At 35.3% G+C, this 15,743-nt stretch overlaps 1 protein-coding gene across 1 annotated transcript in view; it reads right to left on the bottom strand.

The window, feature by feature from the left end:
• Positions 1-871: 871 nt before the first annotated feature.
• The window catches only part of WDR27 (WD repeat domain 27), a 95,355-nt gene continuing 80,483 nt past the window's right edge, over positions 872-15,743 (bottom strand). Inside the window, exon 23 of the mRNA XM_032102386.1 lies at positions 872-1,011. Within this exon, the coding sequence (XP_031958277.1) occupies positions 964-1,011 (48 nt within the window). The 3' untranslated portion in view covers positions 872-963. The remainder of the gene's footprint in view (positions 1,012-15,743) is intronic.

The following is a 15,743-nucleotide window of genomic DNA, read 5'->3' as shown; positions in this document are numbered from 1 at the left end:
ATTAAAATATAACATTCTTTACAGTACTGAAAGTGATCTGGCTTTACTGGTTGGTGTTTTTTTTTTAAAGTAATCTGATTTAAAAATTCTGCTTTGGCAAATTTAAGTGAAAAGACAGCAAAAGAAAAACTCCATCTGCTTTCACCAGTCACATACATGCTCTCTTAGCTAAAGTCAGTGAACGGTGAGAATGTCTAGTCTAAAAAACAAAACCAACTGTCTAAAAACTCTTTTCTAAGATCAAGTAAACTAAGAAGAACACAAGAATGAACATTTTTTTTCTGATAATTTTATTTTCACATTACTTTAACATTTTTGAAACTATTTAACAGTTATTTAAAAGACAGATATCATTTCTTTTGAAGAGAATACATTTGTCACGTATTCCCTAAGAAATTCACAGAATGTAGTATGAATAGTAAACCAAAAAAATTCTGCCTTCAAACATCCGTGCTGACTCCAGTAAGCCCAAAGAAGTATAACAGAAGGACTCTCATGGCATTTCAGAGAGACATACAATCCTTCTTTCTTTCAGAATAATTTAAAAATTCTTCACAAACAGATCAAGTTTAAAAATGGAACACTTGTTATTTTCCTTGTATTTTCAGTCTAGACTAAAGTGGTCCCAGTCTAGAAAAGCACTACAGAATGCATCTAACTCTAAACACCCAAGAAGTCCTTTGAAAGCCACTTCTGAGGTGATTTGCTAGAATGAAGTCAGATTGAGCAGTCTCCTTCTTTTCTTGATCTGTTGCCTGTATTTTTGCAATAAAGGTAACAGATTGTACAACAGAGAAACTTTGAGAACAGCTTGAGGAACTTCCAGAAAATAAACTCAGAAGAAAACTGTAGTTTAAAAGGGAATATTATGCCACTTGCTTATGGCTAGTTACCAGTCTCCTTTCTCTCAGCAAGTTGTTATTCTCAGAGTAACATGGCCAAAGCTCCCCAGGCTGGCAAGTGTCAGGGTAGGAACAATCGGAGTTTGCCATCCGAGGTGGCTGTGGTGAGCTGCAGTTCAAAAGAAAAGAACATATGGCTTTAATGAAGATCTTTCCAGTAAGCACAGTTTACTTTAGAGCAACAAACTGAATGAAGATCATTAAGATGATATTTAAATTACTTCTATGTTAAAAGGTCCAGGATTCATTTAAAAAAAAAAAACAAACCCATAGACTCCTCTCAACCAAGCTAATCTGAGAATTCCATTTCACTTAGACTTTTATTTTCTAACTATTTTCAAATTTGTGTCAACATCCGCTAACACATCAACAGTCTGTAAAACTGAAGCATATGTTAAAACCACATAGAAAGTCAAACAGACTTCACTGTGTATGACTCAAGAAGGGAATATGGAAGAAATAAGAACAAGCTGGAATAAATGAGGATGGAAAATACTGTGAATTAAACCAGGCATACCAACAAATACAGTTTTCTGATTTTTATTGGTGTAAAGTGTAGAGTAAGAATTTCCTTTGTAAGAAAGTATGTTGAAAAATTTTATGAAGAGGCAAGTCTTGAAGACGTGCATAAAGAGCCTTCAGTTGCATGAGCTTTCTTTCACCAGTGTCAGAAGATCTTAACTATAAAATAAGAGGCAACACTATTTTCTGCACTTACCCCCACAAACAAGCACTTGAAAACCTGCTGTATCTCAGAAAGGGATAATCTACAAATGACACCACTCATTAGTAATTAAAAATTCAAAGTGTTTATTCCTTGCATATTAGGATTTGCAGTTATTTCACACCAGTGATAAAAAATCTGAAGGGCTGGAACCAAACAGGCATCTCATGCCCTAACCAGTTCATTTGGTTAACTTTTTGCATCCTCATTTTTCTTGATCTCTTCTTTCTTTGACACTTTGTCTCATTTGCTTTCCTCCTTTGGAGAAAGGAACTCTGTGTTCAATGAATTATGCTCTTGGGTTTGTATTCCCTCCTTCAATATCTCCAATGATTGATTCTAATTTCTCATAAGTGTTATCTCTCAAGACAGTGACTTATATTCTCTTATTTTCTTTTTCTTACTCTCACGTAACCTGAAATAATTGTCCAATCTAATTTCTCCAACTCTACTTTTTACAGCTATCCAAGATTACCACATACTCCCAAAGACTTCTAATATGGTTTTTGTCTACCTCTGCACCTTATTATTGTGTTGTTATTTAACCCCAGACAGCAACTAAGCACCCCACAGCTGCTTGCTTACTCACTCGCTCCACCCCAAGGGGGATAGGGCAGAGAATCAGAAGAATAAAAGTGAGAAAGTTTACGGGTTGAGATAAAGACCGTTTAATGGGACACAAAAGGAAGAAAATAACAATGATGTTAATGATAACAATAATGAGAAAGAGTTATAATATACAAAACAAGTGATGCACAAGGGTAACCACTCGCTGACTGATGGCTAGACACTTTGCAAGCAGATGCACTAAGCCAGCTTTCCCCTCAGTTTATATACCCTGAGCATGATATCATATGGTATAGAATATCCCTTTGGCCAGTTTGAGTCATCTGTCCTGGCTGTGTCCCTCACAACTTCCTGTGCCCTTCCAGCCTTCTTGCTGGCAGAGCAGGAGAAGCTGAAAAATCCTTGACTTGGTATAAAAGCTGCTTAGCAAAAACTAAACCATCAGTGTGTTATCAACATTGTTCTCATACTAAATCCAAAACACATCAGCTACTAGGAAGAAAATTAACTCTATCCCTGCCAAAACCAGGACATATTGGAAAGACAATGTATCTATATAATGCCTAAGTAATGTGTCCTTTCTAAATTTCTGTAGCCATTTATCATGTGCGGGGGGAAGAAAATAATTATTTTATTAATTTATTATTATTTCATGTTATCAAAAGAAAACTGACCTAACCTGAGAAATCAGAGATTAATTCTATTCTATTACAGGAGATAATATAGAAATCTTATTTAGCTTTCAATTTAAAACAAAATAATTTTAAATAAACTCAAATTTTACAAGACCTAAGGATGTCATCTTGTCCATCATCCTGCTCCAGGTGCAACAGAAAACATTAGATAAGCTTAGCTATGGCTTTCTCTGGCTAAATCTTGAAAAATTTCAAGGAAATTTCACAAATTCCAGTGTTTAACTGCCTTCTTAGTGTCTTTCTATTTTTTTCCCTAATGTCCAACCTGAACCTCAAAAACTGCAATGTGTGGTCAATCCTCCTGTGATATCCTCTGACAGTACTGAAACACAGCTTGGCTTCCACCTGCTAAATGTATTCGCTACACTGCTATTACATTCTGCTTCCAGGGACCTTCTGTTTTCATTAACCATAAAAAATTATCTTTCTACTCCAACTAACCACCTCCACATTTTGGCAACATCAAACCAATCACTGAATGGTTGGCTGAACTAAAAACGCCCACCTTCTGGCTTTAAGATCTCTCCTTGTTGGTCATGTGCTCTAAACTGCTGTCCCTCAAGTCCTTCTCCTTCCTTTTCCCTCTCTTTTACTTTTTCCACCTGTTTTCCTTGGCAGTTGATAAAATGAGGTTGGCCTTTGGCTGCACCATTCTCCTGAGAAGTGTTACACTCAGTATCTTGCCATGAACAAAAGGAATATACCCTATATACAGAGCCAATAGTTTTTATTTAGCCCAACCAATGTTTTAAAAGCCTAACAAAAATAACCTAATTATTAGACAGTTAACACTCATAATACAAAAAATGCCTAATTATTTAAAAATATTTCATAAAAAATAGAGGGTTTGATGGGGTCAATTAGTCATTAGCATCCTGAGTTCTTTCAGTGTTAATGGTGATTTTCCTCCTTAGAATGAGTTTTTCTTGGGTTATACATTTAGACATTACATGGGTTAATGTAAACTAGCTCTGCTCTGGTTCAATGGACTGAAAGTCTGTTAGCATATCTGGTTTGACTTTGTCAGAGACAAGCCTAAAATGCATCCTCACTAAGTATACAGCAAAGAGAAGTGAAGTGGGATAAGTAGGGACAATTGGGAGATTCAAAAGCAGATTTCTGATCCAAACTAAATTGCTAATATACACTTACAGGGAGCCCAGCTCAGCCTTCAGATGTTAGTATAAATTCCTATGCCTGACTGCTGAAAAAGCATATTCACTTATGTAAGTGGCATACTACATAGAACCACAGAATATGCCGAGTTGGAAGGGTCCCACAAGGATAATTAAGTCCAGCTTCTGGTCCTGCACTATCCCAAGAGTCACACCATGTGCCTGAGAGCATTGTCCAAATGCCTCTGGAACCCTGTCAGGCTGGTGCTGTGACCACTGCCCTGGGGAGCCTATTCCAGCGCCCAGCCACGCTTTGGGGTGTGAACCTTTAGGAAACTTTTGCTACTATCCAACCTAAACCTCCCCTGACACAACTTCACGCCATTCCCTCGGGTCCTGTCTCTGGTCACCACAGAGAGATATCAATGCCTGCCCGCCCCCCCGCCTCCTGCTCATGAAGAAGTTGTAACTGAAATGTGGTCTCCCCTCAGTCTCCCCTTCTCTTCTTTTATGAAGGGACTGAAGATAAATTCACAACATCCATAACAATAGTTTTAGACTGTGTTATATTTCAGGCACTATAGAAATTTTGGTTAATAGTGTAATAGCAGTATAATAACAGTATAAAGCTAATTGCAATTTGTATTAACATAGATAATAAGAGCTACTAAAAATCTGGCCTGTAGGACCCTTTAAATTCCTGGTTTATCACACTTAAGAGCTATTAAAATTTATTAATAATGTCCTCAACTATATTTAGAATCTATAGAAATCTCAATAAGATTTTTTTTTAAATATTTGACTTATGATGATATTACATCTCCAAATAATGAAAGTATGTTACTTCATTCAAACCCCTCAGCTCCCAAACGTGCTACTCCAAAACTGTTTTACATTAGATTTGAAATCTCTATAGTAGTTAAGTCAATATACTACTTAAGATTGAAAAAGAAAAAAACCCAAACAAACCAAACGCCCAAACTAATTATGTCTTACTACTACATATTCAAATCTTGGCATCAGTTCTGTGAATAATTTGACACCTATGTAAAGGTTTCCTATGGGACAAACACTAGAATATTATGGAATATTATGAAATTGTGGACTATTTTTTATGTCAATGGATATATGAGCAAAGAAAAAACCTTCAAGCAGGGTGGGGAAGAAGATTGAAGTTCTGTGCATTTTAGAGCTTTTTACAAAAAATTCAAGCTTTAGAAAGTACGTATGACATTTGACTCCAGAATGGGGAGGAGAACAAGTTCTTGAACACAGCTCTCCTCTACTTCATGATCTGCACAACATAGAAAAGTTTATTGGATATTTAAGCTAAACCAGTGACATGCAGTGTTGGAAGGCTATCAGTTAACTAGCAGCATGATTTTCAAGACACTGTCTACGGCATTACCTTTTATATTAACATAGTATATATATTTTTCTAGAATTATCTTTGGTTGGAGGGAAATATGTTTCTGTAGTGATATCACACCAAAAAAAAACCAAAAACCATGCTGCAAATTAGATACCTGGATTTTTTTAAGCTACAAACACAAATGGTTGAATTTGTATAGAAATGCATCAAACTAATATTCTGTTTTAATATTTCACACGTGTATATATATATTTGTATAGAGGGCAGGCTTCAAGACATACTGTACTTCTGGAAATAACAAGAATCAAAGCAATTTCATCTGTTATCACATTACAGGTACATAATATGTTTTTGCTTTCTTTTAGTTAGTATAAGTATGTGTAATATGCAAGTAGAGACACAAATTTTGAAAATGTCCACTAGCTGCACAGCAAAAAGTACCATCTTGCCAAAAGTCCAGTATCTAAGCAGAGCAGATGAGAATGTAGTTTTTAGGGAGTTAGTATTTTCAGCTTTCATTATTCAAACTTTTCTATGAAAATAAGAGGCCACAGGTAGAACCAATACTCTTGAATTTTGCATTTGTTTCAGAACTAGCAACAAGCAAGAGCAACAGGAAAAGGAGGCATTATGGAATTGGATTTTACTACATTTTTCTTGTTCAGAAAGTAGGGTCCAAAGCAACGCAGAATTCATCACCTTTAATCCTGATGATCTATAGTGCATGAAGGCTTTACCAACTCTGATTTTGTGGTTTAAGCCAAGAACAGAAGACATGTAAGCAGCACTTTGGAAAGATTTTTTCTCTTGAAAGATGAGTGTTTAATTTGACAGCTGCACGAGTGTTTAATTTGACAGCTGCACTCTTAAGCATTCATTCAGTTAGCTCAAAGCCACATGAGTTTTTTTGCAAACAGAAGACAGAAGTTTTTATTAAGATAGCTCTCCTACTGCAGAAATGAGAACTGAGGAGAAAATATAAAAAACAGGTTAAGAGCTTTTAGCCATAATTCCTTGAGGTGTATCATACACACATAACCATCTAGGGGCAAGTACCTGTAGCATCACTCGAGCTGACAACTTCAGTTTTTATAGTACTTGTATGCTACACATGTTCACATTTTTCCTCCCATTATGCATGGATAGGGTAGGTGGATTTTACTGTCTCTAATGCCTGTGTTTGATATGCTTTGCATATCAGAGATGGCTTGCCTATTCAGAGGGACTCAAGTTCAGGGGCCACCATGAATGAGACATTAAACAGCTGTTAAAGGACCCACTGGTGATGTTTATATAGAGATGCTCTAGGTAGGCTTTTGGCCTTAAAGAGGAGAAAGTTTTTTCTAGAATTGATAGGAAGGATAATTGTATAGAAAGCCAAATTATTCAATAGATTGAAGTTGTAAGAGGCAAACAATGTCTCAAAGTTAGTAAGCTGCAGCTGTAGAGAGGCCAAGGATTAAAAACATTTTTCCAGACCACCTATATGTGCAGAATGCAATCAGAAAAATTATGAAAATGTAACAGATCCACCATATCCAGTATTTTCACTAGTCACGTAAACAAATGAACAGATACATTTAAAGATAACTAGGTATAAAAATATTCTATTCTTCCCATACTGGACTGGAATTTCAGCCTCTTCAGGACTCATTATTGTTGAGGTTTATTAATTTGCCTCTCTTCTATGCAAAGCTTAAGTCCACCACCAGCAAGGTGCAGTCTGTGTTCCCTATACACTTTGTAGCCTTGTACTGGAGTGCCTCCACTGATTATCCTTCTTCCACCAAATATTTCATAAGCCTATCAGATCACCCAGGGCCACCTTCCCTCAGTGCTGTCCACTCTGTTTTCCCATCATATTTCTTTGGTTTTAAAACCTTTTGACTTTCCTTATGACTCAGATTAAGTTTATCGCTTCCGGACAGATGTTCCTGGAGCCTCCTGGGAGGCTTCTCTAATGCATAATACTTTCAAATGCACTACCTACTTCAGCACCTACATTTCTTTGCTGTCAGCCTTTAATAAATATTATTTAAGTGTTCAGTAAAAGCAGAATTTTCATCCATTTAATTTAACATGACATTTTTATAGGCAAGTAAAACTAGTAACTCACAATAATTCTTTTGATGTGTCAAAATTACTTGATCAACTTGTTCTTGGATTCTTCATTACATTTATGTAAGATCCATTTCCAATTATGTTCACAAATCTGGAAATACTGAGTTTGGCTGGGGTTCTTTTTTGTCTTCTATCAATTCTTATGTACCCTAGATTTCCTCCCTATTATTTTTTTCTGAACCTAAATAACTAGGAAAAAAATTTCCAGCAAAGTATTTTTTTCTTTCTAGTAGATAAACTGAGTTGCCTGCCAAACATTTGTTCAAAAGGCAATCATGGCAAATGTCTTACTGCATGTCTCAGGTCTAAAATTAAGAAACTACAGATTTAAAAGTTCATAAGAAAGAACTAGAATTGAAAAGATCAAAACCCATTAACATGGAATAACTTATGTAACCTTTTCCTAGGCTAAGGAACAGAGAAGAGGAATAAAACACATCAATATTGATAAAAGTATTCAAGTTAAAAACGAGAAGAAATTTCAAAACCAAACTGAGCCATTTATATTGAATTCCTGCTCACATCTGAGGTTCAGGCAAACTGTAACTGGTTTACAATGCATTCAGCTTTATTTAAAATAATAAACAGGCCCCCATATCTAAGGTAGGGATTTTATCCCTTGGCAAAACTCCAGTTGACTTCTTGGGGGCCAGGGTTGTAATTAAGATCTTAAATTTGCAGTATGTGTATGTAAGCCACTTCATTGGTTGTTCTGACTTCCCTTGCCAGATTACAGACCTACAGACAGCTGACCCTTACTTCAGATTATTTAATTATACTTCCAGTAAATTAATTTGCAAGTTTCCTATCAAATTAAGAGTTTTGAGGTATTTTGACTTGTTTGAAAAGCAGAGCTGATGTGGGTTCAGAATACAAAGGGAAACACATCTCAGACACCAAAATCTTACAGCAAGAACATTTCTAGTTTCTGCATTAATCCAGCATTCCATAAAGCCCCCACACCTTTGGAACCCAAACCCTCCTCAATGAGATGGTGGGATACCCTGTCTTATGTCCAGTCCCAAATTACACAATAATCCACACTGGTTCTTACATCAGAAGTCAAATGTCAATGTGTCTGACTGTAGCACAGCAACACAGCAATACTTCCTGCTGTGGCAATTCACACACACAGCTAATTCATGGACAAGGGAAAAACTTAGCCTAGAGTTAGGGCTTCTGAAGAGCCACGGAGAAAGTAGCATAGTATTACCAATGCTTGAGACACAGTTGCTGCAGACAACATAAGAATCAAAATTGTTTCCCTCATAGCATAAGAATTGACGAGTGATTTTGAGGTTTTACTCATAAGTGATGCAATTTGTGACATATTATTCTTCACATATTATTCCTCAAATTGCCAAATATGGTTCTTGGCTGCCTTGTACACAGAAGTTTGGCTTTCCTTGGCAAAGGCTAAATTGTGCTTGCATCAAGCCTGTTGGAGTCAATAATAGATACCATTTCTTGAGGCCAGTGGAGCATTTCTTGAAATGCAATGTTCAAAACTTACTACAGTGTTCCACGTGGTGACTCAACAGCACTGATGTAGATTGGATAAACTACAAAAATTGTTTGATGTCTTACATTCATGTGTTGCCATCCCTCATTCAATGCACTTAGTGCAAAACTTGGCAACTGACAGTATGACTTAATGTGCCAATTATGCCTGTATTCCAAGAAATGGGTTTCTAATTTACCTTAATTAGAGGTACCATGATAATCACCTGAAGCTATTTCAATTTTATTTCTGTCACAGATAAAATAATTTCCATTCCTATGTCTCATTACCACTGCTAATTCTTCTTTGGCTTCCATTTTCTATTACAACATCAATAAGAAATTAAAAACATACCATGAACATTTCCTCTTCTACTATAACCTTGCTTTACTCCCCTTGTTGGTAAAATCATGCCATAAATTAACAATGCAAGTTTATATGGGCATTTATGCATGAGTTCATATCCATACACATACATAGAGTTTATTGTTACTTTCTTCAAACTTTAAAAGTTTGTTATGTATTGGTTGTGTTTCAGATAAAGAACTGGTTGTGTTTCAGATAAAGAATACCTCCGAGGCTTTCTTACTGAACCCAAAAGAGTGCTATGTTAATATTACTGTGTCTTTATAAACACACATCAATTAACATAAAAAAACACCCAACACAACAAACAGCTGGCTAGCCTCAGGATATTACATTGAGGAAACGTAAAATATCTTTTACTTCACTGGTTCATGTACATAAAAACAGTAGAAGGAATAAACCTATCCATTGTTAGACTAACCCAACCTAAACTTTTCCAATTTGTTCTAAATTTAAGGTATCTAAACAGCCTGTAAGCATTTGTATCTGGAATTTCCTTTGAGAGTTCATACTCAGAGTCAGCACTTCCTTGCTTTCTGATAAAAATGCCGAAGAGTTTCCATGTTCCTGGATGAAGCTGTGCTCCCATTGGAATTGAGAGGAAAGTCACCAGCAACTACAAAGAGCTGGAAATAATTTCTTGGGGTTTGTGGTTTATACCACCAACAAAGATTACCACTTCTGCTTTAGGTATTCATATTGACTGCTTCATCTGTTTTGTTATCATAAAAGAGACTCACAGAGTTTTAAAATCTTGTGGAGATTGAGATGTGGAATAGGAATCCCATAAAAATATTTCCAACTGTAACAATAAAGAAAGACCCAGAAGCAGATTCTCATTCCTGTCCAGATTTAAACTGGATAATTCTACTGGTTTTGTTGTAACTCCACTTTTTCATTACTTTGACTCATATCATAGTCAGTTACATCTCAGCTGCAAATGGTCCTTCTACCAAAAAATTTGACCATGGAATTCATTCTTTAGATGGCCACCTCAGCTCTCCATAAAACAGAATAAGTAAGCAGCTCAGAAAGGAATCCAGAGCAGCACACCGAGTAGGAAGATGTTTGCCAGCAGAGACAACAGAGGAACAACGATGTCACAGAATTGTCCTTGCTTCCATCCTTTCCCAGGGTTTGGCTCCTTACCGTGGACGAGGCAGTGGGAAGCTCATTTCACTCAGGATTCATGGTGTAGAACATGTTCCTGAAAATGGTTTTTTACGGCCTGAATTGCTGTAACTATTGGCTGATTTCTGCAATTTATGTGGGATTTTTTTTTCTTTAGCTTCTGAATATTCTATTTAATATTCAATTTATACATACATATGTATATGTGTGTGTGTATGTTTATATACTTCAAACAGCTAACACTTTTAGACCAGGACCTGCATGGTTTTGGGTACTACCAAAGAACTGATGCACACAAGAGGAGCCGACACTAGGAGGAGAACCTCCAGTATATGTTATGGCATGTGGCTGCAGTTATGTGCAGGAGTTGGCAGTGTCATTCATTTCCAGATGAACTAAATAATAGCCTGCACTGACATTTCACCATGAGCTAAGTATAGGACATGGAATGAAAAGAATATTCTAGATCAAGGAACATTTATCTGTTTCATATATGATCAAGATCCATTCTGCAATTAAAAGTCTTTCTATCCCTAAACTTCCAACGAGAAGTCTGTTCCAGGTCCTCACTCATTTGATTACTAGGCAGGAAACTAAGAAAAAGATTTTAAGTTTTTCCACGATTTTTGTTTCTCAGAAACACTTTTTGAAAGTTTCATGGATGAAATAGAGAATTCTACTAAGAATTCCCCATTATATCAGTAATTCAGGCAATTCTCTGTTCTCCATAGCTCTCTATCTCAAGTTCAGTGTAGCAGACAGAAGTTTGCACTATCAGAAGACAGTTGCTAATCTGGCTGCTGATTTTTTCAGATACATATCCACTTTTAATGTGGGTCACTGTAATAAAGGGGTTGTCATGATTGCAGCCTACTGAAGGCCATCTTGCAGTCAGATTGCTGTCCATTTGCCCAGAGAGATTGTGGAGCCTCCATTCTGGAAGATATCCAAAAGTTGACTGGACATGGATCTGAACAACCTGCTGCAGGTAGCCCAGATTGAGCATAAGTGTTGGACTGGATGACCTCCAGCAGTCTCTTCCAACCTCAACCTTTCTGTGACTCTGTGATATTAGATTGATGAAGCAGGAATCTGAAGATACTGCATGATGAAAAACAAAGAGCACAGTGTAGTTATTTGGCTCAATCACTATCATATGAGAAATAAAGTGCTAAGACTAGTCAAACTTGCGTAGAATAAAGCAAAATCCAATTAAATAAAAATGTAAAATTAGTGGCATTTGTAATGCATTTTTAATGTAGAAAACACTTTTATGATAGTCTTACAATAGTAATTTTTTCAAAGTCTGCAAAATACACTTGGAACTCACATGGCTGGACAAATGATCAGGACTGTTTTCCAGATCATTTGTTTTAATGATGGGTTTGAAACAATTTAAATGTAATATCATACATTCTTCAAAAGCCTGCCATAATCTCTGAGGCTACTAATGTTTGCGTGACATCATTGTCATTACAATCCTGTCTCTTCACTCAGTAACTAAATAAACTGAGGAAAACATGAAAAAGAGTTTTTACTAGCATCCTACTCAGGTGTATAATTTCAAATTCCACTTCAAAATCTGGACATTATCTCACAGGAAAAATACAGTAAAAAACCAAAATTCTTTCATGCAAACCTAGCCACACAAGTATAATCAGGCATTCCTCCTCAAAGAAGTAGCTTTACACCCCTAATTATCCTTGAAACACCAGACGAATGGATCTTTCTTTCTAAAACTGAAGCTTTTATCAGAATTTAACAGCCTCACATTTCTTCTTTTATTATTCCACATTCAAATGACTGAACATGTTTACTCAGAGTATAGTGTGGGGTTTTTTTACCAAAACCCAGATATTCTCATGCAATTTCCTATTGACTATTTAAAATAGTCTCTTCATTATGAAATAGTGTATCACAAAAGACAGAAAATTATCAAAAGAGTAAACCTTCTGTATGAAGGTATTTCTATTACTTCTTGCATTCAACATTTTCAAAACAAAGAGCAGGAGTAAAAGGAAATTCTCAGTATGATTCATCCTGAATAGTGTTGTTTTTATCCCCATATGGTATTTACAAAATTTCTCCAAGTGGCATAAAGTCTGTGTTACAAAAGCTTTGAGCAAGAGCAACATTTTTCTTTTTTTTTAATTAGGTGCTAAGTACTGATCACAGAGGCCCAAAGCAGCATAATGAAGTCATTTGTGCCTGGAAGACCTAGACCCAACTGACAGTAACTGCAGGTGGATGTATTTCTTCAGTGTACCTACATATACAGTTCAAATTGTCACCATAGTTTAAAAGATTTTGAAATAAAATGTATCAGATTAGTTGCCTAAAAGAAAGGGGTATAAAAGTAGACAGATCATTAAAACATTTTGCAATAACCTCAGTGGCTGGAGGCATCCTAAATTTTGCTGGGTAAAAGTAGAAGTAAACTAAAAGTAGTAGAAGTAAACTAAATTTTAGTTTAATTCTGGGTTAACAATTTAAATAAAGAAAATAAACAATTAATAGTTACTAATCTTCTTATATGCTTCTACCAAAAAATTTACTACTGTGTTTTTTTGAACACTTTTTTTAAATACCACCAATGTAATTTTTAAAGAACTTTAAATTAATGGAAATGATAAAAACCCCTCAGCTCTGGCCTACCCTACAAAATACAGTATGATCTTTCTATGTAAGTTAAATTTTCTAAAGCCTCTTAACATTTACTAATGACCTTTAGTACATGTATTCTGAAATTTATTAAAGCAAAAGTACAATCATTAAATAAAAATAATTCCAAATGTCTATTAATCTCATCTAAAATGGTAGAAAACAATGAAATTTATATTTGCATCATCCATAAACATATAGATGAAACAAAGTTTAACCTGCAATTAAAATTCAACCTGATACATGGACTGCAGAATTGTACCTTCCTAACCACAATAATAGAATGTAATTTCATAAAAAATCATTGCACTAGTATTATATTATTTTATTATATTATATTATTATTTCCCAAAGGATGAAACAGATTCCACTTTGTTAAAAATACTTCTAGAAGCAACAACTGAAAGTAATTCTTAAGATGAACTTTGAAGAAAAGGAGAAGCCAAATGTGTTTTCCATATAAAATGAAGTACAGGTGTTGGCAGTCAAAAACCATAAAACATAATGAGATGTCACCACCTGAAAAAAGTATCTTCCCACTCCTTAGTGACAAATTACAACTGTCTGTACATGAAAGAGTCCAGGTGACTCATTAGCAGCTGTGTGAGTGTGCCTTTATAGCCTCCACAGGCTGTATTCTGAGAGACATGGGCTACTGTCACTTGGAATCTAACACATAAAAAGCATGGATAAGTCCTAAATCTGAGGGCTTTCCTGCCTTAAAATGGGAAAGCCCTCTTGTCAAAAAGTAGAAGATGGTTTTTTACAGTCCGGGCAGCTAAAAGGCATCTACAAGTCTGCGCAGCAGGATCAGCTGCACGGCATGAATTTTCCATTCATAATCACCACAGTATGTAAAATCATCTTCAGGGAGAAGGCCATCACTCATTTCACTTTTGCCATTCAACAGATGGTTATTCTAAAATTTTTCAAATAGTCTTAATATTTTGAGATTATAATTGTTGACTTGTAATTACAAGAAGTGTGCCAAGATGCAAACTTTTAATGGAAAATAGGGCACAACTGTGGACACATTAAAGTAAATGACTCTTGCTAAGTCAAACTTCTCAAAGAGAATCAAAGACCTGGTATACCACTCAGGATATCACAAGAGAGAAAGAGGGAGAATTTACATGTGTTATACAGGTAAGATATTCCTAAAAGTATTGTTTTCTTGAACTTACAAATATATTCTGAGCTACATAATATAATACAGAATATGAAAAAAAACTCTAGTCCTGTTGTGATCATATTTAGTTTTATAAAGAAGTTTTTAAGATGATTGAAATCCTGTGCAGATTCACCTGTAAATCTTTTAAATCCACATTCTAAGTCTTAATGATACTTAAATATGCCTCTTCAGTAGTTTCCTATTCCTGTGCAAAATATTTGATGAGGGTGTACATATTTTTTTACTTGTAACCTTACACTTTTACAAAGAATAGGTCATCACATCTGGAATACTCTTCACTTCTCCACCCACAAAAGCAAGCAACAACAGAAGGAAAATGTGAACTGATTTAGCTTTTCACTTTCCATTTTAACTTCATCAAGTTTGAAGTTTAATCTTTCTGGTAGCTGAAATCTGAAATAAACTCATCAAAGGTGCAATTTCAAGATTCCTCACCATTGCAATTTTATAATGCAACACTAGGCTCTACATGTGGAATTATTTCTTTCATAATATGAAGATTATTTATACACAAATTATTTAATGTTGCTTGCTGCCATTTGGGAAATAAGGACTATATCTGAAGTTCCTACAAGTGATAAACTTTGCTGTTTGTCATTTCCTCATTAACCTGATATCTTTCGGACAGTATATATAGTATAAATGTATCACAATAGAAAGTTGAAATGAAAATATTTTTGTAAAAATGCAAAATTTTTTTTTAAATCATGCTTTAATTTATTTTCTATTATGCCATTGGCAAGCATGCTGATTTCTATTTTTGTTTTGGACTAAAATCCTATAAAATATGAAGGGCCCTAAATATGCACCATTATAAATATCCCCTCTAGCTAGCAAGTCACACAGAGAACACACATTTTCAATAATCTAATTTTCAGAGCACTGAGTATTTACCAATTTCTGTTAACTTTTCAAAATTGCAAATATGGAGAAATATTCTGCAGGAAAAAATGCAATGCCACATTGCAATTTGGAACAAAACCAATTACTAAAATAATATACACTCACAAAACACTCAGAACACTAACAGCAGTAGAACCAGAATTAGTTTCCTGGAATTTCTTAGCTCACAAAGGAAAAACACTAGAGAAACTAGATTAATAGCTTTCTTAAAACGTGCTTTTCCTAAGTGCATGATTTGTACAGCCAAATGAGAACTTTAAATGTAGCAAGTCAAGTAACAAGGTCATTCATATTCATTCAACTATACCTTTAAAAACATTTGATTTAAGTAACTCAGGGTGGTTAGACTGCATCCATTAAATTCAACCCAAGTTTTAAAACAACTGTAAGTCTTATAAGGAGAAGTCTGCTATTTATATCATCATAGAAACAAAAATGAAGAACTTGAAGGCATGAAATTTAGGGCATGCCTGTACTGTGAAATGGACCACGG

The sequence above is a fragment of the Corvus moneduloides genome, chromosome 3 (genome assembly GCF_009650955.1).
Source record: "Corvus moneduloides isolate bCorMon1 chromosome 3, bCorMon1.pri, whole genome shotgun sequence".
NCBI lineage: Eukaryota > Metazoa > Chordata > Aves > Passeriformes > Corvidae > Corvus > Corvus moneduloides.
This window is presented reverse-complemented; position numbering and strand designations above follow the sequence as displayed.